The 24,726-nt window shown below is 39.5% G+C and overlaps 1 protein-coding gene across 18 annotated transcripts in view; it reads right to left on the bottom strand.

The window, feature by feature from the left end:
• ANKS1A (ankyrin repeat and sterile alpha motif domain containing 1A) overlaps positions 1 to 24,726 on the bottom strand; it is a 116,465-nt gene that overhangs the window by 49,030 nt on the left and 42,709 nt on the right. For 9 of the 18 annotated variants that reach the window (XM_035123322.3, XM_035123327.3, XM_088674202.1 and 6 more), the window contains 5 exons: positions 22,477 to 22,517; positions 21,479 to 21,593; positions 19,231 to 19,772; positions 3,069 to 3,119; positions 1,054 to 1,120 (listed from right to left, as the gene is read on the bottom strand). In XM_035123322.3, the coding sequence (XP_034979213.2) occupies positions 1,054 to 1,120; positions 3,069 to 3,119; positions 19,231 to 19,772; positions 21,479 to 21,593; positions 22,477 to 22,517 (816 nt within the window). The remainder of the gene's footprint in view (positions 1 to 1,053; positions 1,121 to 3,068; positions 3,120 to 19,230; positions 19,773 to 21,478; positions 21,594 to 22,476; positions 22,518 to 24,726) is intronic. The other 9 variants (XM_088674212.1, XM_088674214.1, XM_088674211.1 and 6 more) reach the window with 2 other exon arrangements.

Raw genomic sequence — 24,726 nt, 5'->3', positions numbered from 1 at the left:
CATAAATGAAATCAAGCCAGGAAATTATCAGACATATGGGCCCTTTATACGGATGGTTTAATGTTGCTTGAAAAGTGCTTTGTGTCCCACCCAGTTTACTGTTGCCTTCCTCCTCCTCTCCCCCTTTCTCCTCTTTTTTTACAGACAGTATTTTTTTCTGAGTATTTAAAATGTTTAAAAATGCAATATAAAAACTATACAAAAGGAAAGAAAAAAAGAGCCAAATAGACCTAAATAGAAAAAGCCAGCAGATAAAATGACAAGGAATCCATTGTATCTTTTTAAAGCCCTGCTCTTGCTGCATTTCACCCTGTAGTCTCTTTTTGCCTAACCCCGCCAAAGATTGTAAACTCTCTGAACACAGAGCCCATTTCTGTTGTGTGCAGCACATAACACAATATAGAAGCAATTCCTTCCTCAACAAGCCTTTTAAGTGGAGATCTTTATCCCAGTCTGAATCTGTACTGGATTTAAAGCTATTTTCATATATGATATATATTTGTGTGTGTGTGTGTGTGCGCGTGCGTGCGCGTGCGTGGCATCATTTTTAGATACTTGATGGTTAGTAATTCATGAATGGAATCAAACAAACTAATATCTAAATAAGTGAAAGAAGGCAAAACTGGAGTCAGATAAAATGTATGGTATGAGCAGCAGTGAAAGTGGAGTTGTAGTAAAGGGGGCGGGGTAGCCAGTCCATTAAATTAAACATCATGGGGGGGGATCCAATATCATGAAAGCTGGCTTTCTCTTCTCCCTCGTACACCTCTAAACCCCAAATTTACTCCAGGGGGATCCCCAACCCTGGCCATTCTGCTGGCAGATAAATATTGATGGATATATCCCCATCTAATCAGGGATTGCAGAATAGCAAATTGCTGCCTCTTATCTGGATTTGTGGTCTTAAAGGGAGCCCTTAAGATAGCTGAATATCTCAACTATGGGTTGAGAAGTACAAGGTTCCCTAATGTAAGTCCCAAATGGGCCCAATGTTTGTACTGCTCTTGCACTTGTTTGAATTGACTCACACCCTTTAGCAGTTCAGCATGGTACCTGAAATCCTCTGCTGTTCCTGAGAAAAGTCAATGCCTTCACCAATGGAGCTCATTATTTTTTCAATCTGAAAAACATAAGAAATTATTAGTTGATAATTGAGCAACACCTGACTAGAGAGCTGCTTAATCATATAATTATATAAAGGTGCACGTCCAAGAGATTTGTATTGTTGTCTGGAAATAATACCGGTAAACTCATGGTAAATATAAGAGAGAGAAATCTATAGAAGCATCTTACTAAGCTGATAACTAGCAAGAAAGTGGTAATATTTGTTCATACTGTAGAACAATCTATTCCTCTGATTTCACCTTAAAATACAGAAACTCCCCACTACCAATAAAGAATATGCCACTCCAGCTAAGAAGAACCATCAAGGCAAATAACCCAATACCAAGTTGCTTCTACTGAAAGGCTGCAAAGACATTAGAATGAGCTGGAAAACATGAACAGAAAGCAGCAGTATTCTAAAGTACATTTCAACCAGGAAGAGAGAGGCCAGTCAATCTAACTGAACAACAGATTCATGAAGACGCTCCCAACAAGCATTTACATCTCAAAAAAAAAAGAAGAAGAAGAAGGAATCCGTTGTTGTAGTCAATGCCACATTCTGGATAATTTTTTTAAAAAATCTACATCTATTAAAAAGTACTTTGACAAGTGGTCTTAAGTACCAACATCTAAGCAAATATTCAACCTACAGAGCATGACGCCCAGGTACTTCTTGTGCAATCCTGAAGGAAGGAGGAGGAGGAGGAGGAGCTTCTTTGGGTTTGTTTGTAGTGTATGCTCAAAAACCTAGGAATACTGTCTAGGAATAGACATGGGTGACATATGGCGTTGATGCCCAATTTCTGCAAGACAGTAATATCTAATACTCCATTTAGTTCTGCACTGTTCAACCCACAAACCTTGACATATCAAGTTACTGCACATCTCATTTAAGCTATCAAGGTTAAGATGCACTTTAACAGCAGTGGAAATAGACTTCTGAGGTATTTCTTCATAATATCTGCTATCTTATGCTACCATAATAAAATCAACTTATTATGAAAGAGAAGACTGAATCTCAAGATGACATCCCTGACAAATTACCAAATTATCGGAGTACTGCTTCTTATGAGCAAATGCCTAAGGACATTTAACAGACACAATCATGTATTTTCCCTGTTCATCTCACTTCTCCTGTACAGTATCAACTTTTAATTGCACTACAACAAGTAAACAACAACAAAAGTAGCAATAGGCTAGATTTACTCCTATTGGGATACCACTGCTTTGTTTTAGCAATTTTTTCAAAAGCAATGAAAGGCCACTCCTCTCATTTTTTAGGGTCCTCTATGGGGACGTGGGTGGCGCTGTGATCTAAACCACAGAGCCTAGGGCTTGCCGATCAGAAGGTCAGCGGTTTGAATCCCTGCAACGGGGTGAGCTCCCGTTGCTCGGTCCCAGCTCCTGCCCACTTAGCAGTTTGAAAGCAAATCAAACATAAATAGGTACCACTCTGGCAGGAAGGTAAACAGCATTTCCATGCGCTGCTCTGGTTCACCAGAAGTGGCTTAGTCATGCTGGCCACATGACCCGGAAGCTGTATGTCGGCTCCCTCGGCCAGTAAAGCAAAATGAGCGCCGCAACCCCAGAGTCGCCCACGGCTGGGACCTAACAGTCAGGGGTCCCTTTACCTTTACCTATGGGCTCCCTCTAAAAAATTGACATTAAATTCACATCCCCTCAGTATGATTTTATAGAATTAAGCTTGTAGCGTAATGTCTAAATGTCAAAGACCTCCCGCAGGAAAAAGCATTTTTGTCCAATAATCATATGAGTTACAACATGTTTGATATAGCACATTGACTTTTATATGACTCTACAAATAGCACCAGAACAGACTCACGTTTTCAAAACCCAGCAAAGGAAAAACACAAACACCAAGAAAGCAGAAAATAACTGCACACTAAGCAACCCCAGCAGTCAGCCTGCTTCCCAGATTAGGCAAAGTTTTGCAGGTTTCTTACATTGGAGAAAGATTGAACATCGGCGACATCAGGCACCTGCTGCTGAAACTGCTGGGAAAGAGCAAAACATGCATTTCAATCCATCAAGTTAAGCACAATTTTGTCTAGGAGAATGGATTATGCAAGGTCTCTTCTTAAGACTGTTTGATTCAGAACAGCATAAGTTCAGAATTTAATAAAGGGCCATATTTCCTTTTTTCTTTTCTTTTTTGTCCAATGAGTTGCCTCCTGGTCTTAAGCACTGCAGGTAAAGTTTTAAACTATTCTACAACTTCTATGGTTGGTTGTGCAATTTAGCATTAAACTGAGGTAGATACTCAAAAGCAGATGTGGAAATAGGGTTCCCAATGTTTTTAGTGCACTAAACTATTTTCAGATTTTCTGTTTCTCATACTTGTAAGAAGTGAGTACTTTACAGATAGTTACTTTATGTATTTCTTTGGGGGCAACATCCTGAAAGGAGCTTTCTTAGATTGCAGTCATGAGGACCATGGGGGTGCAAGAATAAAAGAAACACAAAGACAAGCATTTTTAAATCCAATACAGTATACACAAAACAGTCAAACCCAATAAAATTGTTTCCTGAGTACATAAGATGACCCAATAGAAACATGGATTTTGATCAGTTATTTCAGATGACAGTATGAAGTCTTTTTATTCCTGACAAATGCCAATATGTATAAGAGTGCAGAGAACTTGTTTTAGAAAAGTCTAAAAGTATGCTTTTCCCAAAAGCATATATTGCAGAGCTTGGATCTCAAGACACATGAGCAATGCCCTACTCATGAAATGGGACTACAGTATCTTGCTCTCTCTTCCTGATTGTAGCTCAGTGCTTTGTGAAAAGCCTACCTTGCGTGATATTGTGTAGAGCAGGCATCGCCAAACTTGGCCCTCCAGATGTTTTGGGACTACAACTCCCACCATCCCTAGCTAACAGGACCAGTGGGATGATGGGAATTGTAGTCCCAAAACATCTGGAGGGAGAAGTTTGGCCATGTCTGGTGTAGAGGCTCAGAGTACAATCTTTCTCCCCCTTACATGAGTTGAAGTGACATTTCAGTCATGCTAGAGATCCTTGGATCCAAATCACATGTTCAACTGTGTTCAGATGATACACGACCCATTTTCTCCTTCCCCACATACACACACTTGCTTACATTGCACAAAAAATCTCATATGAGAACTTTGGGGTTGCTTCTTTTAAAAAGGAAAACACCCTCAGATGACTTAATATCTGAAGGGCCTTGTGAAACCCACAGGTTTATAATCAAGTTAAATAGTAAACCACTAGGCAAATTCAAGTACCTATTCTCTGTGGCCCACCTGGCAACAATTCCCTATACGTATTACTGTATTTATGACATTCATAATTTTCAAAGGGCACCTCAAGTTCACCCTTGAAAAACAGCTGCAATCTAGAGGGTCAGAGATTTACAGATGCTTTGAGGCCTTCACTAGCTCAATGCTTTGTTATCCAAAAATGTTGGCGGTAGATTTTTGGGGTGGGGTGGGGTGGGAGAAATAGAGGAGTCCAAGTAAACAGTCCATTTTGGTAACAGTAACTAGCTCTGCTCTTCTATCACTCCACCGACAAATCCTATTATGCACATCCAACACGCAAGTGCCTCAGCATTTAAGCCTAACAAAGTCCCTCCATTTAGAACAGCTGTGCCCCTCCCTTAGTGGAAATGTGGACATTCGCCAAAAGGCTTCATTTAGCATGCACTAACAAAAGCAGCTTGACATACTCTGTGCTGGAAAACAAACAGAACTTCCATGTCTGTTAATATCTTTTGCCTCTTCAATCCCAGCTGATGCATAAAACACTTAAACATAAAATTCTTCGGTAAAAAGGTAAGTGCCCTGAGGGATGCTTCAAGGCTGCCCACCTTGCTTTCCCCAGTCTCTGCTAATCTGTTTCAAGAGTGTTTTTAAGGATAAAAAATAGCTCAATGAACTTCAAGGAAGGGAAAGCGTAGGACTCCCTTTTGTGCCAAGTTACTTCAGTTTTGATGAAATAATTAAAAATGCATCACAAATGGCACTAGTTCTGCCTTAGTGCTGCAAGGCCGTCAGTATCAAACTGACAAACAGGGACCGAAGGGCGTGTGCACCCCCTCCCGCTTAGATACTTCTCACGAAATCCCATTGAAACAGTTTCCCCATGTAGAACCCCCCATAACCCCTGAATTTAAAAAGTCATTGAGCATTTTGGCATGAGAGCTGCTTTAGGCAAAGCTGCTTCCTGGTTTGTCCGTGCTATTTTTGTCTGCATTTTGCTTTAAGTAGTTCTCAAGTCAACCTCAGAAATCGCTGTTTAATTTTTGGGTGATGTGTCTGAAGCCCCGGCTTCTGATCACTAACAATCCTATGAACTGCTTCTGAGGTTAATCTAGCTATCCCTTTGAGCCTACTGCCATCCCCATAAGGCCAAGAACATTGATATTTCTTTTCTCTTTTTTTAGCCCTTGGGTTACAGATTTCTGTGCCAAGCATAAAATTCCATGCTTGTGAACAGCCATTCATATAAAAAACAGTACAGCGGGGAGACACAGCTCAGTGCATGTTGTGGTTTACATATGGTACGTGTAGTAACTATCTGCAGATAGGCTGAAAATTAATTCAAAATAAAAGGTCTCTCTGTAATCAATGTTTTTAAGTGCTACGGAAAAGGAGCAACATACAGTTTGCAGTTTGCTGCCTTGACAGTTTCTTTAAAAAAGACAAATCATTCCTATTGCTACGTAACAAGCATCTAACTGTACTAACATTATAAATCCAAAATAGTATAAAAAGGAAATGGTGATGCTGTTGCAAGTCAACCTGCTTTAAAGGCTTCCAAAACTGTGGGAGGTGAACTGCTACCAGGGAATTTAACGTGTGAGCAATCCATGGTGCAAAACTTTATCTTTGAAAAAAGCAAGATTTCTCATTCTAATGATTGCAGGAATATATTTGGAAGCATTTGACAAGTTGCCAGTCTTCATGCAATAGAGTCAACCCAGCACAGATCAAAGCTTTCACATGCTTCTCCCAAGCTTACCTGGACTTGCTGCTGCCACATAAAACTTGGTGTATGTACCTTTGCATGAGGTTCCAGGGAGTATCAACAGCATATCTATAGAGTGCATCCCCAAGTGTTTCTCTTTTCTGTTGTTTTTCCCCAGTCAAACTGGGGCCATTACATAAAATGTCAAGCAGCTCTGAAAGTAACAAGTTGCTTCTCTTGCCTGCATTGTGTGTTCCCACTACAGTTCAGTGCATCTGTCAACTATCATGGAACTCTAAGGAACAATGTTTTACTACTGGAACTTCAATTATTCTCTCCTATAAAATCAATGCATATGAGGTAATATTACCCAGTAGTGACTGGTTTAACGATTATGGGAACGAGGTTGTGTTTATTTGAAGCAGGGATTTGTGATAGCAATATAGTAAAAAAAAGTAATCAGCAAGACAGTGGGTGGAAGACATGGCGGAAGAACTATATGCAGTGCTTTTTGGAAAAAATGTGAGGTGTCAGTACTTATATATTGATCATATAAGTGTCACAAATTGGGTGCCACAGGCAGCAAAAAGTGAGTGGTGCCACAAAAAAGCCCTGACTACATGTATATTTTGGGCTACAGCTGAAAAGTTGTATAAAATATCATATAAAAGAATCACAAGACAGAGAAACCAGTAGGCGGACACTTCAATCTCCCAGGACATTCTATATACAATATCTCAAAGTAGCTGTCTCATTACAAAAGAATTTCAGAAATAGACTGGAAAGAGAAGTTGCTGAATTGCCAATTACCAATTACCAAACTTAAAACCATGGAGAGACCTGGTCTGAATAGAGACATTGGATTGTTATCTCATTATACATGATAAAACTATTTTTAGCCATCTCACCCCTTGCTTTTTCCTGTAAAACTACACCTATCAGCCAATCACCCATTCCCACCACCCTTCTGAGTAATACCCCTCCCCACCCTCTCACTATATACAGTGGTACCTCAGTTTACAAACACAATTGGTTCCAGAAGTCTGTACTTAACCCGAAGCGTACTTAACCTGAAGCAAACTTTCCCATTGAAAGTAATGGAAAGTGGATTAACCCGTTCCAGACGGGTCCGCGGAGTACTTAAACTGAAAATACTCAAACCGAAGCGTACTTAAACCGAGGTATGACTGTATAAGGGTCTGGTGACTTCTGTTTCAGTGTATCTGAAGAAGTGTGCACGCACACGAAGGCTCATACCAATACTGTAACAAACTTAGTTGGTCTCTAAGGTGCTAATAGAAGGATTTTTTAATTCGAATTTAGATAATAGTTAATTGTACAGTAAAACCTAAAACACAGGCCGTATGGATGTGGAATGCTATACTATGCTTCTCATTACAGTAGGGTAGCTATATGTTTGGAATTTCCCAAACATGACCAGGATTTGGTCGTCAGAAACAGTGTCTGGGTGGGAATCAGAAAAATGTCTGGGAAAATCTGGATGTATGGCAACCCATGTCGGAAGTGTAGATTTTGGCGTATTTCACTAAAAATGGCTCAAAAACTAAAAGCTCAATAACTTTTGGGTCCGGATTTTCAATTTTTGAAATATGGTGACCCTACATTACTGTTGGGACAAAACAACAGCCAAGCTTCTTAGGATTTATTTACTTAGCTACTAATGGCCAGAATCAATTTACAGGTATGCTTGTGCTGTTGTACAAAGTTGTACAAAGTTGACGCAAAGAGACTCACAGAAATTAGTAAATGTAAACTGCATTTTCATTCTTGCTTTAGCTTAATCATGAGCCATACAAAAAAATCTCAGTTTGAGAAGAGCCTTGTTTTTTCCTGAGATTGAGTTCTAAGTAAATTAGTTTTAAAATAAAGGCAAGAACACAGCCAACATGCGGTGACCATTTTGTGCATGTCCAATTGATGGGCAACTGCTGACACGTGCATTGGTCTCAGCCCCGGGGCAGCGGTGGAACAGGCTTAGGCACGAATGCTGACATGCACAATGACCCTGAACGCAACCCCTGCACAAATGGGGAGTTGCCTGTATTTTAATGCAATTAGTCTCTTTTTTCTGTTTTCTGAGGAAGCTATAACTTCATATGCTCAATTTTTTTAAAAAAAAAACCTCTTGACACAAATATAATTTAGAAAAAGGCGAAGCTAATAAATAGGCTTTATGGAGCCTAAGATCTTGGCATATGGGCACATTGTAAAATATAATTTACAATGCACTGCAGGCTAAGAAGCTGCTGAGCACTAACAGCCTCAACTAAACCTAAAGTGCTGTTTTCATTTTGAAAATAGAGCCTATTTCAAGACAGCCTAAAACAGGAGTGGGCAGAAGGTAGATCAGAACCTATTGAAAGATCTCTAGGCGATTTGAAGCAGATCAGCAAGAATTTCTGACTCCCAGTTTAACAATGACAACAAAATTACTCTGTCATCCTGCTGAATCTGCAGAAGCCAAACAAAAAACAAAAAAGTGTGTGTGTTTCTGTTTGTGAAAGGGTTCAGTTCAGCTTTGGCATTGTAAAATAAAACTTCTAGTCTCAGAATTCTTTAATTCTAAGCATCTGCTTCTTGCATCTGTTTCTAGTCTCTCATGTTCTAGCAAAAAAAAAACCCAAACATGAAGCCTGCCTACCCCAGGCTATAGAGAAGTAGCACTTCCTGAAGAGAAAAAATTGGTAATCAGATTATTTCCTAGCAATCCATAGGTCTGGCAGACCTCTACAAATATGGCTTCCAATACATTGTTATTTCTTCTCATTGCTTCCTGGCATGTAATGAAACTAGAAACACCACAAAGAATGCTTTTTGTGTGATCATAGATACAATCCATGTTGGTCCATAGAAAAGTAAGCACAACATAAGACCAAAACCAAAACAATTCTCATACTTTCAGTTTTAAAGCGCTGGAAACTTTATTTGCATTAGCCACCAGCCATAGTAGCAATAACGCTGTGGATACCATAAAGAGCATGTACAGAATAAATGCACAAATAAAATTATGTTCATTTATACACATGCAGAAACAGATTTCAGGTAAATCAGCTGCAAATAAGTTAATGCTGATATTGCTTTAGAAAGGCAAAGCCAATTAATATGTCCCAGAACATGTGAAAAGCTACCAATGAAGGACAGCTTTAGCATTTGAGAAGTGTAAAAGGAAAATATGAAGTCATATTCTTCTCATTTCCAAGAGCAGTAAAAACCGTAAGATTCAGTTTATGAATTACATGACCACATTGGACCACAAGTCTTAAGGGAATCGAAAACCAATGCATAATTAAGGTAATATATTACTTGTCACTATCCTTACTATAAACCAAAACCAGGACTCCACAAGATAGCAATTACAGTACTACACAGAGAGCAAAGCCAGGGCAGTTTATGATGCTTGGCTAATTTGGTCAGCAGCTTCATGCCACAGAATTATAGGTTTGTATGTTCACTGTTATTTCATTCCACATATACATAATATAGTAGGCTTGCCTGTTAAGAGCTTGGCAGCACCAATATTGAAGACTTGAAAATTTAATACTATTCTTATTAATCTGAATTCAAAGTAATAAAATAAAGTTGCATGCTTTACAAATTACCTAACCAAATGCATGGCCTTCCCTTAACAAGGAATATTATCTGGACATGGACTAAAGACATAGCAATTTTAGCAAAAATATGTACCCTGGCAGCCTTTCCTTTCAAATAAATCAGACAGCTCACTTTCATCTTGAATGGATCACGATGGAAAGGTTAGCAACATAGACTGCAAACTAGATCCTAAGCAGTCAGGTAAAGATCAGTTGGGAATATGGAATAAGCTTGGGATATGAATGAAGCTCTGAAACAAAACACGGATGACTGAAGAATCATCCATGTATTTTCAAGAAAAGCAAAACGTGTTTTGAAGAAGAGTCACCCCTCCACAGAGAAATAAATTAATGCTGCTTTTAAAAAAGAATGTGTAGTTTCATTTTTCACCATATAGTGGCAGCGTTTACCAGAAACTTTTCCAATTCACCTGACAAATGTTTGCCGATGCATATACTGTACCAATTTTTTTATACTGCAAATTCATGTGAACAAAAAAACTAGTGCTCTAGCAACATGTGATCTTTAGTTAGTGCAAGAACAAGAATTCTATATTCAATGCCCCAAAATCTGTCAGATCAGAATTAAAGTTTTCTCATGTTGGCTCAAGCTCCACAAAGCTAAGAAACTGAAAATCAAAGCAGGTGGTCTAACAGGATGTCTGCAGTTTAAAGTATTTACAGTGATGATATTCTATAGATTTGTGTACTTGCAATACAAACCATATATATATTGCAAGGTTCAGTTGCAAAAAGCCTTGCTTCACATGACTTGTTGTTGCAAGGCAAATAAATGAGCACGTATTCTAAAGACAGACTAGGAACCAACTGGGAACTATAGGAAGGTCCATGCAGAAGGCAAAAGGAAAAGTTGCAAAGTACGGTCGTATCTTGGATCCCGAACGCCCTGGAACTCAGACATTTTGGTTCCCGAACACCACAAATCCGGAAGAGATTGTTCTGCTTTGTGAATGTTTTTTTGGAATCTGAATGTCCGACAGGGCTTCTGATTGGCTGCAGGAGCCATGATTTGGTTTTCGAATGTTTTGGAAGTCAAACAGACTTCCGGAACGGATTCTGTTCGACTTCCAAGGTATGACTGTACACTAAAAGGGGGGGGGGGAGCAATGTGGGATAATGTGGTAAAGGTGATATATATCTGATCTAAAATCAGAAGTGACAAATATCTGAGAATCCTTGGCACAAGTAGTCTACACGCCCAGTCAAGCTGGCAGTGTTTCCAGTCCTGGATGCAGCTGATCTACATAATATGGAGAGTCCATGGGCTGGTTTTACATAAGCTACACAAAGATGCACAAATGAGTTGCAGTTCTGGTGTCTCTACAGCCTACTTTACGCATCACATTTTTCCTAGATGACCTCTGTGTGGGGAACTGCATATGCAACATGTGTCTCACAATATGTCATGGTTACACATGTTTGGAAACCATACAGGTCCCCAATGTGCAAACTGTAACAGCATAATGTGCAAACTGTAACAGCATAAAACATTTTCTGTTAAAATTACTGGTACATTTACAGGATGCCCCATAAAACCGATGCAAGCAGTTTAAACTTTCACAAATTATGAAACAGAAGCTTTCCTTTTGGGAATTATAGGGACAGAGCTACCCAAACTGCATAGAAATTTATTCATGTATGTGACTACAGAGGCAAGAATGTTACTTGCCCAAAAGATGGAAAGAAGAAGAAGTCCCAGCAAAAGAAGAATGGATACAAAAACTTATGGAATATGCAGAAATGGCAAAATTTACCAGAAAAATAAGAAAACAAGATAACAAACATTTTATAAAAGAATGGAAACAGTTTATGGAATATTTACAAACAAACTGTAAACAGATAAAAACATTGGCAGGATTATTGTAATAGCCTACAGCTTTATAAGAGTATATATTTAAAGTAGATGAGTAAATTAATTTGGATTTGCAGAAAATATTAAAAATAAATTTAAAGAACCGCAGAAAGAGGGGGGGGGAAGAAGTCAAGTTTAGAAATGGTAAAATGACTGTAAAATGATTGAAATATATAAAACTGAAAATCATAAATAATAATATAAAAGGGATTATTAAGTTAGGGGAACAAGAGATGTGTATTGTAAGCAGGACCAGACAAATTTTAAACATTGTTTATTACATTTTTATCCCACCTTTCCTCCAAAGAGCTCAAGGTGGCATACATAGATCTCCTGCTCCTCATTTTATCCTCACAAGTTTGTGAGAAAGGTTAAGCTGAGAGACAGTGACTGGCCCAAGGTTAACCATTGAGCTTCATGGCTGAGTGGGGATTTGAACCCAACTAAGTCATAAACAGAGCTGATCACTAAAATTAATTACGGTACTTAAGTGATTTCAATGAGTCTACCTTGAGTGCAACTTAGTTAGATACCACCCTTTGTATTTTCTAATTTCTTGGATATTCTGTTGTTTGTAAAAGATATTGCTTCAGTCCACTCTGTTTTGATGTCCCTAAAATTGTTGTATATAAGCACAACTGGATTTCAGAATTAGCTGAAATCCCTTGCATTTAATTTTCGTTATGATGTCTCTGAATTAAATTTAGTTGTTGTCAGTCACTTTATTCACAAAGGTGACCAACAACAAAATACAAAAACAGTATAAACACTAAAACTGATTATAGCAAACACAATCAATAGAAAGCTAAAAGTACACCTATATAGTCTGAAAGAAAGAAAAACACATCAACATAGACAAGACAGGTCTTACAGATTCTGCCCACTAAACAAAGCCACAAATTCAAATCGAGGGCCCTGGAAAAACAGGAGTTTTTGCCTGGCACCTAAAAATAGATAAAGATGGCACCAGGCCATCTGTGGTAGTATCCCACAAGCAAGGAGTATCCCACAAGCAAGGAGTCACCATTCTCATGCTGCCACTCTCCGAACTTGCTATGGAGGGGTCACATGGAGAAGGATTCAGATTATGAATGCTGGGTCCAAGCTGGGTCCAAGCTGGTTCATGAGGGGATATGTGGTCTTTGAGGTACCGGGGGCCTAAGCTGCAGAATACATTATAGGTTACGAGGAGAACTTGAATTGGAGACATGAAACTAACTGGAAGCCAGTTTTGTTGTTCCAGAATTGGTGTTACATGTACAGACCATTCTGTACCAGTCAACAATCTCAGTGGACGATTGGCAAATGAAGATGATGGAGTATATGGAACTGGCTGAGATGACCGGGAGAATTCGCGACCGGGGAGAAAAAGCGACTGAGGAAGAGTGGAAAGACTTTAAAATCTACTTTTAAAAATATGCTAAAATTGTATATTAAGATTAGATTTAGAAGGGTATAGAAACTGTGGATTTAGGAATTATGTGAATATAAACAGACGCATGAGAGATTTGAAATTGTAAGAAATTTTTAACAATGAATTGGAAATTGCTAAAGATAAAGGAGAAATGAACCACAGATGGAGGGAACTTGAGGAAGTCCCCTTATATAACGTTAAAAGAAAAGGATTGACTATTTGGATTTTTGTGTTTCTTTTTATTGTTATGTTATTGTACTTTATTGTATTAGTGTGTTGTTGTTTTTCTTTTTTCTTTTTGTGCTGTTTTTTGTTGTAAAACCAATAAAAATTATTATAAAAAAAAAATCTGGCAGCTGAATTTTGAAAATGCTGCCTATTCTGAACCATCTTCAAAGGCAGCCCCATGCAGAGCTTTTATGAGGTCTGGGGTGGGAGTCTTGTTAGAATAAAGTTATATACTCAAACAAAGAGGCCGCCTGTTCTTGGCTTAGCCCTCCGAGGCCCGGGAGAAATGTACTCAGCTGCCCCCACACTCTGCACAGGCCTGTTCAAAGGAAGCCCCCCCCCCCCCGCAAAATGCATTGCAGTAATTAACCTAGTGGTAACCACAGCATAAAAAGGTAAAGGGACTCCTGACCATTAGGTCCAGTCGTGACTGACTCTGGGGTTGTGGTGCTCATTTCGCGTTGTTGGCCGAGGGAGCCGGTGTACAGCTTCCAGGTCATGTGGCCAGCATGACAAAGTCACTTCTGGAGAACCAGAGCAGCACACAGAAACGCCGTTTACCTTCCTGCTGTTGTTCCTATTTATCTACTTGCACTTTAACGTGCTTTCGAACTGCTAGGTTGGCAGGAGCTGGGACTGAGCAACGGGAGCTCACCCCCGTCACAGGGATTCGAACCGCCGACCTTCTGATTTGCAAGCCCTAGACTCTATGGTTTAACCCACAGTGCCACCCACATCCCCTAGAACCACAGCATAGTTAACAGTTAAAGTTGGTGGAAGAGACTCAGTGCCACCAAGGCCACTTGAGCCTCCAACAACAGGAACTGATTCAAAATTACCTCCAAGCTGCATATCTACTCTGATCCCATCCATCTGGTCAAGGGAACCACCCACCAAGTGTCTTAATCTTGTTTGGATTGATTTTCAGATTATTGGCTCTCATCCAGCCCATTACTAGGTGAGACATGGTGAGCACACCCATTCATAAATAAGTAAAAATAAGTATTAAGTATTGTTTTGCTCATTTGCTTGAATGGGACATCAAAGCCATACAAAGTGGAGTCTAAAGTTGTTCTACACCTGAAAAAATGCATATATACAAGTTAAACATGATTCTGAAACTGGGATGCCAGCATTTCACATCCTGGCAGAGGCGTCACACATCCTACTCCAACCTTCAAGTACAAAAGCAATTTATTCACATTATGTAAAATTTAGTGTGCTTTGACTGCTGCACACTGAATTCACGTCAGCTGAATATTTATGAGCAGATTACAGAAACAAATTTACCACTTTAGCCTTCAGCTAAGTTTAAAGGCATTCAAATATTTATACTAACTACAGCCCACTTCAGACATAAATTCAATCCTTAATTTATTCCACAGTGAAGCGAGGCAATAAGCAAGGTTCTGCTATATTATGTTTTGCTTCTTCCTTTGATATTTCTACACCCTGTTTTAAGCCATTGTCAGGGTGCACACTTCAGCCTTTGCCATTCAACAAGCCTACAAATTGGCGCAGGATCTGAGGTATATAGTGTGCCCCATTGGCTCAGAAGAGGCTCTTACTGCCAAGCCAGCGGTATCTGTCTTACTTAAGGGCTCAAGGTAGGACAGAGCTCTGCCTTATGCAGCTTCAGGTTGGGAACGAAAGTGAGCACCTATAAACAAGTTATTCCTTCCCATTTTAACCTAACTTATACACAGTGCTAGTTTTCTAGAAAAAGGTGCCGGAACTCATCATGAACACCTTCCTTGTTCTCTTATAATGGCAATGGTGCCTACCTGAGTGGTGCCAGAACAGAGTTCCAGCGAGTTCTGGCTGGAAAAAAGCCCTGCTTGTACATGCCTTACACTCTAGCACTTACTCTGTTAACTTTGGTCATTCTCAGTTGTATCCCATGACTCTATACTGTACTTACAGATTCCATCACTTTCATGTACCTTAGGCCAAAATCAGTTTCTCTATTATGTTTGTTTTCCTGAGTCTAGATCATAGGTGTCAACTTCCGGATAGGAAAATAAGGGATCAGCGGTGGCACGGCACCGGAAGTCGCTTCTGCGCATGTCCAGACATGTGCAGTAGCAACTTCGGGTGCTGGGCTGCCCGTGTCTGCATGTCTGGGCACCAGAAATCGCTTCTGCGTATGCTCAGGCATGTGCAGAGGCAATTTCCAAAGCCAAGTGAGCGAGCAGCCAGCCGGGAGCCGGGACATGGTCGCCGGTGCCAGCAGGAGCTGCAAATCCAGGGGATTTATGGGATATCTTTCAATTCGGAAGACCAGCGGGAAACGGATTTAACGGTTTCCCGCAAAAAATGGGAGACTTGACAGTTATGGTCTAGATTCACCTAAGACTCAGTAATTTAAGAGAAGCTGATCAGCAGTTTAATTACTGAATTGTGATTTGCATCTAAAAGTCTCTCATCCAAACTTTATTTTAACCACAGCAGCTTCAACATTTAGCTGAACATATTACACAATTTCTTCTCTAAAAGAGGCCACTAAGTAGCAATACCGACCAGATTCTGAAGGGACAGAATTCACAAATATAATTCACAAACATACTACAGCCAGATTTATATTACACATTACCACATTAGGATCCTTTGAGAAGCATCTGATTTGAATCCAATAACTGTATTTGGAAAGAATGAATGATAGGATCAATATATTAACACAGGATTTTCATGAAAGTATCAAGGTATTTTAAGAGAACATAAATTTCTAATGATGCCTAATGCAGATATAACTTCCACTTAGCTAACTATTTAAGAAATTATGAATAAATTTCAATCTCCCCACACTTGAGTTATTTCCCTCTCCTTGTCAGTGTTAATCATGAGAAAGCTTTGCATCTGTAAAGAGTTACATTAAACATGGTTGCAAACCAGTACTAAACTCCTGGTTAAAAAGCTAACCTAACAACTTTAATGTGCACTGAGTTACATTCAGATTAAGTTAACCATACTTATTTCCATATAAAATCAGTGAAAGCAAAAAGAAGGTGCCTTGGTTCACAAGTAAAATATGCAAAAATCCACAACAGCTTTATTAGGAGGAAGCAACATGTCACAAAATAATGAGCAAGCTTTCCTTCATCTGTTTGGATCCTGTGCAGAAGCAGGAGGGTTAGTGAGGAGAGGAAGAGCAAAAGTTTGGCTGGTCTGGATATAACTCAGCCTAAAGATAGAGACTGCAGACCATACTGGATTAGTCTCTAGTCAGCGTAAGTTTCAGGTTGTACCTAAATCTGTTCTGGGGGTTCCTTGAACTATCTGGAGCAGATAGATTCAGGTAGGTAGCCCTGTTGGTCTGACGCAGTCGCGAAATAAATAAAAAATTGTCCAGTAGCACCTTAGAGACCAACTAAGTTTGTTCTGGGTATAAGCATGCATACAAAAGCTTATACCCAGAACAAACTTAGTTGGTCTCTAAGGTGCTACTGGACAATTTTTTATTTATTTGGAGCAGATAGCAGGAGAGGAAATTCTGTGTTGAAAGCAGAAATCCTTGCACTAACAGGATGACATTGTTGGATACCAGCCTTCATCTAGACACAGCTAGATAATGGTTAATGCTGACAAGAAAAGAGGGATTTCACATGGGAGAAGAGGAAGGAGTATGATCTCATATGAAAGGATAAGTCTATTTTACCAGCCCAGTAAACTACATATGAGGAAAAGCAGTTCTTTTAACAGCAATTAGCGTTCTGCTAAATAGCTACCAAATACAAGAGTCAAGAGCTGGACTTGCTTTATTTTTTCAAAATGCAGCCTAGACCATCAGCACACAGATGGAACAGCAAATAACCATTAGTACAGAACAGCAGGATGAGTAACTGTTCCAGCAGTTCTCTATAGTCCTAGTATCACTGACCCCAATCAGAGTCTTTAAAGATGATGTAACCAATAATTCTGAAAGAAACAGACTGAACATTAAAACATCATTGGAAAGGTATTGTGAAAGCACTTCAACGCCCTGTTTGGGAAACAGAACATCTTGAACTTTTTACGGCCACTATATACAAGTTTAGACAGCAGTTGCTCTCATTTATAATTTTCCAACACAAAATATTTAGATAGGAGTTAGTAACTAAGATCAAAACTGTAAGTGTTAATGGCAGTATTCATCTTTGCAATGCATGAGACAGTTTCCAGACCAAGAACTGTTGTTATATGCAATGTAATATATTTACTCCTAACATAAATTTGAATCATATGTAGCAGTTCCAGCAAACAGTACAAAATTATCAGTCATGGCATTAATCCACAGCAGTGCAAACAAAACACACCACTGTGCATAATCACCCACCTTGATAAAACAAATATTTGTTTCTGATGCTTAGTACAGGTATTTTTATTGTTTCAATATTAAAGGAATCTAATTCCTTATGGAAAGACAATTCTGCTGTTTTGTAAAACATAGATTTTTCTGCAGTCAGCTGATTATATTAATTTTGCCTTATACCTCCTTCAGCTGTCAGACATGGAGGTGATTATTTGACAGGTAAAAATTTAGGCATGTGGATTGCAGATACCTGAAAACATTAGAGCACAAAAGGGCAGTGTACTGAATCCACAAAAACAATGAACTCAGAGCTAGCACAAAATCTGCAAGTATAATCTTCTAGACCTCAACCATAGATTAAATGTGTTCCACTCCCAATTGCTCTTCCTACAACTTCCTATACTTTCGTCATGTGATGGACTAGCCTTTTGCAGACAAAGCAAGAAGAAAAATCCTGTGGCATATGACTCCATAAGTATATGGACTTGTTTGCATAAGGGAATCATGAACTTTTAATCCCCCCTCTCCTCCCCTGCCCCCCCACTTCTTCCTATCAGTAGCCCACCCCCTCCTCAGGTTTATCATTTGCTACCTATGTAGTTTTGGTAAAAGAAAAAGTTCTACTTTTTTAAAATAAGCAGTATTAATTCAAAAAGAAGACACAGAATACATATAGTGTTAGATTTGGAGAACAATGCTTCCAAAATAATCCCACAGTATTTTTGGAAACTATATCCCACTGTCACCCTGGCTAGGTGGGCACAGGACAGGCCCTCTTGTTATTTTAAGTAAATTATCATATTCCCAAATGTGCAGATTAAATAATCATTTAATATAAAGGTTAATCTATTTCTTATGATTACAAAGACATGCCACTGAACTATATAAATAGTGATTCTTTTACATAAATAGTGACTCCATTATTTCAACCCACAATGGATGTAATTTGCCAGACAAGCTAATTCCCTTTACATTCATTTTAGACTGGACATGCAGTTACTCAGAACTGACCCTCAGTTATTTAGAAGCAGTTTATACTTGCATCTTTCATGTGACTCTACTTTTAGAGTCCGTAGAATCAGCATTACTGAAGAATGCTTCAGTAATGCTGTGGTGAAGCTTCAAGAGGGACACTTAATCTTAGCTGAGTTATTCACTAAGGCAACTTTCTATCAGCAAATTTAACCAGTTAGTGGTCTTGAGCATGTAACAGTAAGCTGGCTTTCCATTAATCTTCTGAACTAGTTCTTTTATGCTACCTGTGCAAAAGTATTTAGGAACTCCTCATCTTTACTGATGACTTCTCATTTATACAAAGCAGACAGTGGTGACCTAGATATGTGACCCACTCTTTTCTACAAGCTATTCTAGAGAGAATAAGCTGTGGAAGCTTTTCCAATGTAACAACTGATTCTCCAGCAATTTCAGTTTCCTCCCCCCCACCCGAGCAGTACAGAATTCATTCTACAAAGTCACAGACAAGCCAAGGGAATTCACACCCTGAACCTGAATTTCAATCAATATTTTAAAAAATCTTTTAAGCCCCCCTCCCCTCAATTCTGCACCAACCATGTTCAGAGCTCCAGGTTCAATTTATGAGGATAAATTGTAATTATCTACAAAAGGGGAAGTAAAACAGAGATATGACAAATAGCATCCTCTCCAATCTTTTTACCCTCCCAAATGCAGTATTAAAATCAACTCTTGTGACAATATTCCACTGAAAACAGATTTATAAGGTCAAGGTCAGCCTTACCTCATCCCACTCTGAAGCAAATGAAGGTGATTTCTCCAGCCTTTTCTTTCCAGCACTACAATTGGTAAGTGATTCACTTCTGCTCCCCATAGTATCGTCCTCTGTTGGGGAGGTGGTCAAGAGGTCAGAGTCCGATTTTGACAAGCTACGGCTAAGTTTGAGTTCTGCTCTGGGCTTGCCTCCTGGGTGAACTCTGCCCACAACACTGCTCTTGTCTCCTTCCTCAGCACCACCAGGGTGCTGTGGCAAGTGAGGATGTGCTAAAGTTTCAGGGTCCAACTTGTTGTCACTGGTATGGCGGACAGTTGAATAGACCACTTTATTTTGGTCTGCAGTGCTAGTCTGTACCGATATGGATTCCTCAACATCTTCAAGCTGCATAGCAGTCCCCTCGGTACTTCCTTTGCCCACAGCAGAAATAAGTCTGAAAGGGTCCTCATTTATTTCACAGACTGGAGAAGAACCATGCAGCAGACCTGAGAACTGATCCAGAACTTGGACATCTTGGGCATCTGCTTGGCTGTTGCTGCTCGTCCTTTGGTCTTCGGTAAGATGGAAGAAAAAAACAAAAAACAAAGCCCAAACACAGAAATTAAGAAACAGAGCTTCGGCTTTCCCTCACTGAGAGGGAGAAATTAAAAAGAACAGTTCTGTATTGTTCTGAGTGCTCAGATCGTACCCGAAGTCAGAGCATTTATGAAATTCCAAACACTGGCCTGATTTATGCAATCTGGCAGCCCGCCCCGTTTCATTTTATTCCTGTTAACACTAACAATCAGCCCTTGCTATATAAGGTTTGGAGAAGTGCTAACTATACTCTGCAGAGAGAGAGGCAGGCTGAGACTCCTGGAACACAAGATATTTCCATAAAGGCCAAAGTGTTATTTAGAGCAGCACTCCCTACCCTTGGCACAGAGCACTGGGTGGGGGAAAATAAAAGCTGCAAACAACCTGCAAGTTCAAAAACATTTCCCCCTCCTCCCTACAGCTGCTTCCTTCCCTAATGGCTTGAGCTCACCTCCTTATGCAAGAGAAATAAGAGCTCTGTAGTGAGGTTAACTCCACCAAAAGCTTGCTTCTCATTAACAAATTCCTCCACATAGAGCGGATTGCCCTATTGCTTGCAATATGAACTGCTGCTGAAATGTGACACTTAACAACAAATTAAAACCTAAGTCTCATATCAAATACAAGGACCTGATTTAAAGTATTGACAGATATGAATTATTTAAAAGTTTGCAGCGAAGAGAGTTTTATTAATACAATTTCCAATACTCACTATAGTTAAAGTGAAATTCAAAGACCTCCTCCCACCTAGCATCCTCACTACAAGACAAAGGTCCTTAATAGCTAAATTTGGGATGGTGTTTAAAGGGCAGAAAGAGGCAGGACCAAAAACATAACCTATTATAGTACATATCACTCTTGGTAAAAGGAATCAAAATGTTATGCCTAAGTTTTCAAGCCCTAAGTCTCCCTTTGCAGCCATTTTAGAGCTCCTTCTATATTTCCACAACAGCCATGTGAGGTAGGCTAGGCTGAGAGTTGGTGACTGGCCCAAGGCAGGAAGTGAAAAACAAACAATTATGACTTAAATGAGTTTATAATGTGAAACTGCATGTGCTCAGAGTATTTTCTTTTTGTTTATCAAGGTTTTGTTTAGGGTTTGCTGAGAGCTGTGAATCTCCACAGGCTCAGAGCGCTTTTGTAGTCAACAAAATATAATGCCATAATTAATTTACCATGCTTTAAGATACTACTACAATACTTATATTTGGTACCTTATTCCATGTGTTCCTTTTTTTAGAGAAAGGGGGGCCCTATTTTGGGAACTGCACCACAACCATTTTAATCCAGCCTTGGCTAAAGGTCAGAGGCAAGAAAGAGATAAAAGTGCAGAAGGTCTTCCCACCTTTTTGTGCAAGGACTGAGACTATTTAATGTGGTATTTATACATAATGCTAATATTTGGCAGCACTACATTAAGAGGGTGGAGAAGCAGCTGACAGTGTGTGTTGCACACTGGAACATTTGACTGTCTCAAAGCCAGCAATGAAGGCCAACAATAGGGTCACTGTTCAAGTAAACAGTGGGTGTGCTCTCCATCTCCTAAAAGCAAAACAGCAAACAGAAAAATATTGTCTGTCATGAGCAAAGTCTTGTGAGAAACTTGCTGTCAGAAAAACTGGTGTTGCTCTTTTCTAAGTACACTTAAGTGAAATTGGAAAGACTTTGAATGAGCACTTACCTTTTGATTCAGGACTTGGATATTGCTCGGAATGACTAGAAGAAAAGTCAGAGGAAGCTTGGCAATTCAGTGGCCACTGGGAATCTTGGGAAGACTGACCTTTTCGTGGCCAGGCCTGTAAAGGGATCTTATATTATTTAAGTTCCAATGCCATTATCAAAGCAGCATGTGCCAAAGCGCAAACTCTACACCCAGAATAATACTTTCTGCTTTTTTTCTGTTACATTTGATTTCACATCTCCCTTTTTGGTGGTCATGACAAACCTTCCTGAACATGTTACCACAGCAATATTCATCAAACATGTCCTGACCTATCTTATAAGCTTGTTATGTGGATAAAATTGAGCATGGGAAAGAACTATATACTATGCCTTGAGCTCTTTAAAGAAAATATGGGATGCAAATATAATACATGCATAAATGATATGTTTGTTGCTTATACTGGAAAGTTAATCTAGGAAGCTACCATACTTGGCTTTCCATCTGGTTTGTTCTGCAAAACATGCAGACATTACAGGAAGACCATAACCTCCTTAGCTTACAAGTACATCTTGGCAGGGAAGAAGTAGCCCAGTAGTAAAGTATCTCTCTATAAAACAGTGTTTTCCAAACTGTGTGTCACAACACATTAGTGTGTCAGCTGCAGTGTATATAATTTTTTAATTAAGTAAATAATAGTGAGTTCATGTTTCCATTTTGCTTCCATTTTCCAAATAACCCATCAGACCTCAAAGAACATAATCAACTTCCCATCATAATTTATTACATCTTTCCCCACTAGGCAAATACATCACATAAGGAAGTCACAGTCATTTTCCTTCTTCTACTTCCTTCATGTACAGTCCTTTACCATTTAAACCTATATTGACTAACTTGCCTATAAGCTGCAAATTGTTTTTGCTCCTACAGTAAACATAAAATACTAAGATTTCCCTCCCAAGCTGTTTGTACCCATTATATTTAGGTTCAATGCATAGTAAGGATCAAGCCTGTTCTACCTGTGGCTGGACACTGCTGGCAGGACCTGAAGATGATTCACCTAAGAATTTAAAAATAAAAATATTAAACATGTAAACTATGCATCCCTGTCCTTGGCTAGTAACAGTTAAGACAAGGGCAGCAGGCAACTGTGGAAGGTGGGATCACTCAAATACAGTTTCCAAACAGACAGGTGGTTTTCCAGCCCTCCAAAGCAGTGTGTCAACTTTCCTCCATCACGTGGATAACTGCTTATAGCCTAAAGGAGTAGTTTATGCTCAGAAAGAAAACGGGGGTAGGGGAACAGCAACATAAATCCTACCTGGAGGACAGTTGTTTGGAGGCAACTGTCAAAATTGGGGAACTATGTCTCAAAACTAGATTACTATCAGCAGGACAATAGTAAAAGTTGGGCTGCATAAAATTACGAAGGACCGTAGTTCAGTAGGAAAGCATGTATTTTGCATGCAGAAGGCCCCACATTCAATCCTCATCATCTACTTTCTGATAGAAGCAGCACACAGACAAGGGCCTCAGATGTCTTTCATAGGGCAGAGCTTTCCAAACTGTGTGTTGTGACACGTAAGTGTGTCGGCTGCAGTGTGTAGATGTGTCTTGCAAACACTCCCCGTGCTCCTCCCAGGGCTAGAAAGGGGTTGGTTTAACCTCCGGTTTGCTAGTAAAAATGAATTACTGTGTCGCGAAATGATGCATGTCTTAAAAGTGTGTCAGTGACATGAAAAGTTTGGAAAGCTCTGTCATAGGGTTTGAGTCAGTTCATATGGGAAGAGGCAATCATTGTCCTCTTATTAGTCTGTCAGTGAGTATTGTGAAGGGAATTGGCGTCAGTATTACAGCTTGAATTACTGTGGCGACAGAGGTTCCTTGTACTTTTATATACCTGTATCTGTATCTGCAAAACCTAGGTATATATCAACATCCAGAACTGTATTACTGAAGCTTTTATCTTCTGCAGCAGTGAACTGTTTGGGACCCTAAGGTTCCTGTGTGTGGTGACTGGAACTATGTAGGTCTCTCACATCAGATTCCCAACGTAGCAGTAATCTAACCTAGAGGTTACTGGAGCATAGACAACATAAGTTAGGCTATCCCTGTCCAGATAGGGGTGCAGCTGGGCCACCATCCAAAGCTGATGGAAGGCACTCTGCTCCACTGAGACCACCTGTGCCTCAAGCAACAGCAATGGATCCAGAAGTACCCCTAAGCTGGGTACCCAAGCTAGGAGTGTAACCCCATCAAGAGCAGGCTACCTCCCATCTATCAGGTCTAGATGTATAATGGGAAACATAATCTAAAACGCCTGTAAACACCCTCTAAACCTCTGGAAAACCAGCAGCACATGCTAGCCATTTTCAACACATTTTTTGCAGTTTTTGTGCTGTTTTGGAGCCATTTTTGCACCTTTTGCAGTTTAAATTGAATTATTGACATAGATGCAGTCATCCAAGAGTTGAACACATGTACATGTGGAATTGCCTGTACAGTATGTCCCACTGAACATAGTAGGACTTTCTTTCGAATCAATATGCATAGGAGCAGGGTGCATGATTTACACGCTGTCCTTTGAACAGCAGTGATTAGTTTCCATGCAAACCAAGGCTTTTAGCATAGTGCCACTAGTAATTTAGAATATTGTTCCTACTGAAAGCAGGTATAGACCCACAATTCTGATATTCTGTCAACTGCTGAAAATATTTTTGTTTTAGTATTATTTTTAGAGAATTTATTTGATTCAGGGTTGGTCATTTATTCTGAATTTTATGTTTTATGAGTTGACTATTTAATAATATCCCCCCCTCTCTTTAAAGGAAAATGTAACACATGAAGTGCTCTCAAGTTACCTCTCACTTGAAGTAGTAGGGGCGCAAGCTTTGCAACAACAAAATTCAAAGAACATTGCAGTTATCAAATCACATGCAAGACACATTAGCTGGGCTCCTGTAGGACACAATAATTAAGTATTGAATATGAGGGAATAGTTAATTCCCATTAGGTGGGTCAATAGGAGATTTGTTTGTATGTGTTTGCCTCTCTCCTTTGCTAATTACTTTCCCAGCTGGGCTTCAACAAAAAGAGCAGATTATGTCAAAGGAAGCCATATCAGTTGGTGCATTGGTAGATACTTTGATCAGAGCTGTTCCACTAATCCTTGCATACCAATGATTTGTTGCCAAGATGAGAGACTTTCACCTAGCTTTATTTTTCCAAATTAAAACTTTTGTAAAACGAAAAAGTTAAGACACTAATGG

This window comes from Zootoca vivipara, chromosome 7 (assembly GCF_965207765.1).
Source record: "Zootoca vivipara chromosome 7, rZooViv2.hap1.1, whole genome shotgun sequence".
In the NCBI taxonomy this organism is placed as follows: Eukaryota; Metazoa; Chordata; class Lepidosauria; order Squamata; family Lacertidae; genus Zootoca; species Zootoca vivipara.
Note: the sequence above shows the minus strand (reverse complement) of the source record. Positions and strands in the feature narration are given on the sequence as shown.